Source organism: Apaloderma vittatum, unplaced genomic scaffold (genome assembly GCF_000703405.1).
Source record: "Apaloderma vittatum isolate BGI_N311 unplaced genomic scaffold, ASM70340v1 scaffold3371, whole genome shotgun sequence".
Lineage (NCBI taxonomy): Eukaryota > Metazoa > Chordata > Aves > Trogoniformes > Trogonidae > Apaloderma > Apaloderma vittatum.
In genome coordinates, this window is record NW_009698364.1 from 31,708 (window position 1) to 39,606 (window position 7,899).

The following is a 7,899-nucleotide window of genomic DNA, read 5'->3' on the forward strand; positions in this document are numbered from 1 at the left end:
ACGGGGCTTGGAGCAACCTGGGCTGGTGGGAGGGGTCCCTGCCCAGGGCAGAGATGATAAATTTAAGACCCCTTCCAACTCAAACCATTCTATGATTCCCACCACCCAAGGGAGTTCACTACAGCTACTTCTCACATACCAGTGCTTTGCCTGAAAAAGTTATCTCCTATGCACACAAACCACCTCTCTGAGAAAGCAGACTGTCATTTTTAATAGCTGTTGCCTCTTATTTCCACTCTCCATCCACCCTGCTCTCACAGCAAGGTGCAAGGCTTGACGAGCTCTTGCCTTTTATCACGAGGTTTCAGCTGAAACTCTTCAGAACAAACCAATGGCCGTGGCCCTGAGAGATAACAGAGAGATAACCCCATCCCCTCCCTGCAGACTGGCAGACTCCATTTCTGGGTCAGGAAGTCCCCAAAACAACACATGGGAGGATTGCTCCGCTTGGTTTTTGCTACACAGGAATAAAACTTGATTACCTCAGGAAAGATTTGCTGCTTGTAATAGGAAGAAGATGCCACGGGGATTTAGTGTGGCTTAATTACCGTGCCCTGCGATTACCATGCAAGCAGAGCAGTTGATTTGAGCTTCATGCTTAAATTTGGTCATTTTGGACCCAATTGAAAACTGCACTAAATTAGAAGAGACAATGGTGTTTCCCAGCAATCCAGCAGACAGCAAACTGGCGAGATAGATGGATGTCAAGACCCCTAAAGGCATTTGCTTTCTTGCAGAAGATGCTGGGACTTTTTGCTGGGCTCTCTCCCTTAAGGCCAGAATGAATTCAGGTAGAATTGGGTCCAGCCACTAAAAATGTCATTTTGCATTGGCTGGCTAGCAAAAAGCAGTTCCTCTCCCCATGAAATTCAGTCACTTTTGCCAAAATGGACAGCCGGAAGGAAAGAACCTTAGATAAAGAGGCCTCTGGAAACTTCAGCAGTAACCAGGGCACATGTGACCTCAAATTCTATTTTTTTTAATGGTGATTTTGTGGTCAGAGCAGCTAGACAGGTCTGATCAGATGATCCTACCAGACATCAAGGCATCAAGGAGACTGCACTGACTCCTTCTGGTGAGGAAACTGCTGGAGAAGTTCCCTGCATCTGGTGCAGAAGCAGCCACAGAGGGACCACCTCCACCTCCAGCTAAGCACGCAGGACCCTGCTCACATGTGGGACCCACTTCCAGCGCCCACTCCCACTGCCAGCCCATGCCAGAAGGAGCCTCCATTCAAACTGCAGAGCTGGATGGTTGGAAAGAGCTTGAATTCACCTCATACCTCAGCAGAGGTAGGCTTGGACCTTGCTGAACATGCCACCACGCAGGTGAAGACCAGGAGGTCCAGAAACCTTTCTCAGAAAGATCTCATGTTCTCTGGAGCAAGGCAACAACAGGATGATGCCTTGTTGGTTGAGCTCAGCTTCCCAAGCAAGAGCTGATGCTACATGCCTGAGCACCAAGGGCTGCAAGTGAGCTGAAGGCCAGAAAAGCAGATGGAGAAGGGATGGGTCACTCCAGAAAAGGTTTTTTTCCAGAAAAGGTCTCCCTCCACCTTGGAAAGAGGCACCGACAAGTTTGGGCATGATAAAGACTGATTGACCAAAGTCATTCGTGACCCACGCAGCAAGCTCCATGGTAGAGATGCTCAGCAGAAGACAAGCAAACTTTGCCCCTCCAGAACTGCATCCAACCCTCTGTTGTTGGGCGTGGGGCTGATGAGAGTCTCTGATTGCAAAAAAGCAAGGGGGGTGTCAAATACATCATAGAATGCGTTGCGTTGGAAGGAACCTTTAAATCTCCAGAACTGCATCCAACCCTCTGTTTGGGCGTGGGGCTGAGCTGATGAGAGTCTCTGGTTGCAAAAAAGCAAGGGCGGTGTCAAATACATCCTAGAATGCGTTGCGTTGGAAGGAACCTTTAAAAGTCATCTAGTCCAGCCCCCTACAGTGAGCAGTGATGTCTTTAACTAGATCAAGGTTGCTCACAGCCCCATCCAGCCTGATCTTGAATGTCTCCAGGGATGAAGCCTCCGCCCTTTCTCTGGGCAACCTGTGTCTCACCACCCTCATTGTAAAGAACTTTTTTCTAACATCATCCTAACCATTTAGTGCCAAAGAAAGCCGTTCAGAGAGTCTTGGGCAACAGCCATGTGGGACGTGGAGGGAGTTTTCATGTTGTTCTCCACAACGAGCCCAAACGAGGGTGAGCCCTGTGCACAGAGCATCCTTCCACCCCAGAGGACAAAGGGAACAAGCTAAAACGCCTGCAGAGCCTTGCACAACCCCCACGTCCAGATAGAGCCCAAGGCAGAGCAGAGGGAAGCCGGAGCTCCTCCCAGAAGGAGCTCAGTGGGATGCTGGGAGGGGCTCAGCCCCCTCTGGCCACACAGAAAGGGTCAGTTCATCTCCATCCCTCCCTGCACACAAAGCCTTTTTGTCCACCCGCTCGCCCAGACAGATGCAGCGCTGTCTCGTGAGGAGCCAGCTGATCTGCTGGGTTGGGGGCCAAGGAGGGCAATGGCAGCTCGGGCAGCCTGGCCACACTGAAATGCCACCAAGCTGTGTCTGAAATGGCAGGGGTTGGGCAGCCAGGGCTGCTCCCCACAGGCAAGGAAGGAGAGGCAGCGGTGTTCTTTAGATGCTGCAGCATCGCCTCTCCCCCACTGCAATCATCGTCACTCCCTGGGACATCTTTAACTAGATGTGAGCAACTTGATCTAGCTACAGACACCCCTGCCTGCTGCAGGGGGGTTGGACTAGAATCACAGAATCATTAAGGTTGGGAAAGACCTCCAAGATCAAGTCCAACTGTCTACCCAACACCACCGTGACCACTAAACTATGTCCCCAAGTGCCAGGTTTGCACGTTTTCTGAACACCTCCAGGGAGGGGGTCTCCACCTCTGCCCTGGGCAGCCTGTTCCAATGCTTCACCGCTCTTTCAGTAAAGAAATTTTTCTTAATATCCAGCCTAAACCTCCCCTGGTGCAACTTGGAGCCATTTCCTCTTGCCCTGTCACTAGTAACTCAGCTGCTCCTCATCAGAGTTGTTCTCCAGACCCCTCACCAGCTCCGTTGCTCTTATCTGGACTCAGTCCAGACCTTTAAAGGTCCCTTCCAACCCAACACATTCTATGATTCTATGACTCTATGATTCCATGATTCTGTGATTCCATGGTTCTATGATTTCATGGCAGACAGAAAAGCAGCCTCATGGTGAACCCCAAGGAGATGGCCACACTAGGGCACATAAATCCCTCAGGATGCTGTGCCCTCCGGGCCCAGATGTGCATCTTTTAGGGGGGCACTGAGGACAGCAGAGTTGTAAAATGCCAGAATATCTTAGGTTGGAAGGGACCTTGGTGATCATCTCATCCAACCTCCTGCCATGGGCAGGGACACCCTTAACCAGCCCAGGTTGCTCATGGCCTCATCCAACCTGGCCTTGAATATCTCCAGGGAGGGGGCAGCCACAGCCTCTCTGGGCAATCTGTGCCAGAGTCTGGCCACCCTCACACTGAAGAATTCCTTCCTAAGATCTAAACCTCTTCTCCTTCAGTTTAAATCCATTTCCCCTTGTCCTGTCGCTGGACACTCTTGTCCAAAGTCCCTCCCCAGCCTCCCTGTAGGTCCCTTCAGTGATAAGGTGGCCCCGGAGTCTTCTCTTCAGCAGGGGATAGGCAGCACTGGGGACAGGCAACGTTACCCCCACAGCCTCCCTCCACACCAGACATAGCAGCGTCCCTGACACACGACGCACTCTTTGCAGGGGACACGCAGAGGACACCGGCTTTGCACAGGGGAGGAAGGATGGGTTAGACCACCTACCTCCCAAAGACTCCCCACACCACCTCACCTACCCAAATCTTGCCTTCTTTTCCTTTTCCAAATGGACCCAAAGTGTTCAGAGATAACCCTTTGCCTCGCTGGACCCACTAGACTTAACATCAGCATCCAACACCAACCTGGCTGCAAACCACCTCTCTGTTTTCTGCATGGGGAAACTGAGTCACAGAGAAACTTTGGGGCCTCACTGTGGGCAGGACAGCCTGGTCCTGGGTGCAGCAAGTCTCCCTGACATCCCAGAGGCTCACAACACCCAATAAACTCTGCTGGGGAGAGATCTCAGGTGGGGCTTGGAAGCCTCAGTGAAGGATGTGTGGTGCATTTTCAGGGACGCCCGAGAGGACTGATGGTGCAAAGCAGTGTCGAGGTGCAAGGGGGATGGGCACACTTACTTTTGGCCGCTTCCACTGGATGCCCTGGATCCTGGATTTGTAGAAGAGCGAGTCATCGTTGGCGGGGAAAAGCGGGTCCTCAAAGAGCTGCTTCCTCCGCTGGCACTCCTTCTTCAGGGCACCGTAGCGCTGGTTCTCGTACGGCTTCACTGAGGAAAACATCCTTCTTCACCAGCCCTGGGAGGACAGGCAGAGCAGAAGTGAGATGGGCAAGGGTCTGGAAAGGGACACTCAATCCTCCTCCACAGAGACTGAGTGGTAGGACCAAAAAAGTTGGGAGAAAACACACCCAGCCTCTGTCTCTGCCTTCATAGAATCATAGAATTCTCAGGGTTTGAAGGGACCTCAAAGATCATCTTGTTCCAACCCCTGCCATGGGCAGGGACATCCCCACTAGATCAGGCTGCCCAGAGCCCCATCCAGCCTGGCCTGAAAAACTCCCAGGGATGGGGCTGCCACCCCCTCTCTGGGCACCCTGTGCCAGGGTCTCCCCACCCTCATGGGGAAGAACTTCTTCCTCATGTCCCATCTGAACCGACCCATCTCTGGCTTCAATCCATTCCCTCTAGTCCTGTCACTGCCCGACATCCTCACAAGCCCCTCCCCAGCTTTCTTGTAGCCCCCTTGAGATCCTGGAAGCCACACAAAAGTCTCCTGGGAGCCTTCTTTTCTGCAGACTGAACAGCCCCAGCTCTCTCAGTCTGTCTGCACAGGAGAGGGGCTCCAGCCCTCTGAGCATCCTCGTGGCCCTTCTCTGGACACGCTCCAGCACGTCCAGCTCTTTCCTCCTCCAGATCTGGCAACCCTACTAGACCTCACGTTTACAGCCCCACAAAGCACCTCTGTCTCCCTCCAGGAGGTATCAGCATGCTCCATCACCTTTTAAAACAGGCAGGGAAATTCCTCCATCCAAAGGAGGAGAGGATGGGATGACTCCTCAAAATTCACACATAGCTTGGGTGTGCCGACTCCCGTTCCACCCAGAGCTGGCCCAACACCACCAAAACGAAAACAGCAAGAGATGATAACTGGTGTCCTGCCTTTCAGTGAGTTTGTAAGACATTTGGGAGAAAACACAGCTTTCAAAGGCAAAGGAGGAGAAGACATCCCCTGCAGGACAGCTTTGCGCGGGTTTTACGAGGGCTGTGCCCAACCTGGAGCACCCCCACCACGCAGCTCCAAATTAGAAACCTACATTTCATCATTTTTGCCAGAGACGCCAGTTTTTCAGTGGACTTGATCAGATCCAGTTTTAATTAAAAAAAGGCCTCCTGGCAGAGCGCCACGCGTTCCTGGATTAATTATTCTGTCTTGACAAGCGTCTAGCTTTCAGGGAAGAGATGTGCAATTTAGCGATGCAGAAGTCAGAAGGAAACTGTTCCCAAATGCCCTCCCCAGAAACTTCTCCATCACCCCCCGCTGCTGAGTTGTTGGGTACAAACTTCTGGGCAGGTACCAACTTTTGGGCAGGTCCTCATCCCTCCACCCCGCAGGTGGAGTCACCTTGGTCCCCCAGCAGGCGCAAGGGGAGGGGATGCTCTACGTTGTTCCCTTTTAGTTAATCCCAGGCCTTCTTCCAAAGCTCCCGCCCTGAAGTTTCTCTGTATTTATTTAGGAGCCACGCGCACTCCTTCCCTCTCCCTAAAATGCAACATCCTCTTCAAAAAGTTGGCCATTAGTGACCCTAGTCTGGGAACATCTAGTCTGGTTTCCTAAAGAAACGGGGTTTTTGCGTGCCACACAATCCCAAGCGTGGTCTCCAACACCATCCACAGTGAAATGTCTCATCTAGGGCAGATGGATCCAGCAAGCTGACCTAACACAGTCACTTAGAGATGTATAGAAACCATACGCTTGCGGTGGTGTCAGCACACGTGGTGGCACAAGGAAGCTGCAGTAAAAGGCTAATTGGGAGCAGCTAATTTGTAAACATCACAAATCCTGGGGATTATGTGATCGCTTGCAGCTGGGTGTCAATTCAGGAGTGGTGTCGCATCGCTTGTTAATGAATCGTCGGGATTAGATGGAGGAAAGGAGGTGCTCGAGAGAGAAACAGCTGCCCATGCTGTGCAGAGAAATCCTCTGGAAGCATCACCCACCCCTCCAGCCAGCCTCTCCTTGCCTGGGAGGGACGAAAACCACTTCTGCAGAGCAGAAGAGACACGCGCAGGTTTTAATTGCCGGTGTTGATCAGTCTGATGAGCAGCACAAGTGCTCATCACCTCAGAGCTTAAATGAACCCAAAATAACCCCCTTGTTGGCTGCTCCACAGGTCTCTGGCTCGGAACTTGGCTGTGTAGGGCTTGATACAGAAGTATTAATCCACGTAGGAGCCTTCGAGGGCAGCTCAGCAACGCATCGAGTTGCTGTGGAGTAAAGGGCTTGTAGTGACGCTCAGAAGATTTTCTCCTTGGCACAGGGACCAGTTCCCAGATGCTACCAAGAGGCCCAAGCACATCATTGCCTGCCCTCAGAAAAGCCTTCGAAATAAATGGCCTGATATCAAAACCTGAGTAATACACTGGGTTTACTCCTTGTAGAGAAGTGAGCGGCCTCGCTGAGCAGTGAGGAGACGCACCCAGTCCTCAAAACATGCACCCACCCTGCCAAGAGGGCCTGGGGAAGAGTTAGCCACTCGGAAGGGAGTGAAGGACAGGGGAGACAGTCCCAAGGAGATCGTGGGGACACCTCGGTGGTGAACGAGCTCCTTTTGGGCACCAACCAGGCAGAAATTTCGCAGCGAGACTTTTCAAACCATCACAGCCGGGCTGTGGAAGATGGGGAATTCCAGAAGGCTCTGGAAGAAGGTAGGAGGACAACCAGGTTAATTAAGGGTCTGAAGGAACCAGGCAGCAAGTCCAGCTAAAACCTGGCCTAGAGGTTGCAAATGGAGATAGAGTGGGGTTTTCAGGTTGGCTGGAGATGGTGGAGGTAGAGACGATCATCACTGCTCAAACCACAGTTGTAGCTGGCAGACCCAGCCAAGGCAGTTGTATTGTTCGATCAGGACATGTACAGGTGTGCACTGTGGATGCCTTCAAACTGTGAGCTCGGGGCAGCTGTACAGAGAATGGTTTACGGCTTGTTGGGCACACAGTGAAGAGTCTGGGCTCTCAGAAGCCAGACCCTGAACATCAGCCCTTCTCACACACGCGAGACTTGGAAACTTGCTTCAAAATCCAAGTCCCACCAAATAATCACCAGCCATTGTCAACAGAGCAATAGCCACAGCTTGAAAAAGCAACTCACTGCCCCGGAGAGACGAGTGAAGCTGGGAAAGGATGGTCGGCAGCTGCCTTCTGCCCAGGTTCAACAGGCTGAGAGAGAAGGATGCTGCTGTTAACTGAGGCGTGAGAGGAACTGCTTGGGCTGGTGGATGAGTTGGGCAGAGAGATGGGAAAGGAGGTTGTGCAGAAAGAACCACCGAGATTTAGGAAGAGAGCCTGGAGAAGAAGAGAGAGCAATTCTGCTGCCTTTCTAAAAGCCACGCTTGAGTTACAGCAGGACTAATGAGTTTCATGCAGGAGATGATGGACGCTGCTCTGCAAGGCTGTCCCGTGGCCAAGGGCTGGCACCTGGCTGCTCATTCATAAGATTATTGCTCCTCCCTGGGCAGTGACGCGACGATGCCTTGGAGCTGCATTTTCCAACAACTCTTCC

General features: G+C 52.2%; 1 protein-coding gene across 1 annotated transcript in view; it reads right to left on the bottom strand.

Moving 5' to 3' along the window:
- The window catches only part of CAPN5 (calpain 5), a gene marked incomplete at its 3' end in the record, with an annotated part of 35,868 nt that extends 31,467 nt beyond the window's left edge, over positions 1 to 4,401 (bottom strand). The window contains exon 1 of the mRNA XM_009877977.1: positions 4,240 to 4,401. Within this exon, the coding sequence (XP_009876279.1) occupies positions 4,240 to 4,401 (162 nt within the window). The remainder of the gene's footprint in view (positions 1 to 4,239) is intronic.
- Between the last annotated feature and the right edge of the window lie 3,498 nt (positions 4,402 to 7,899).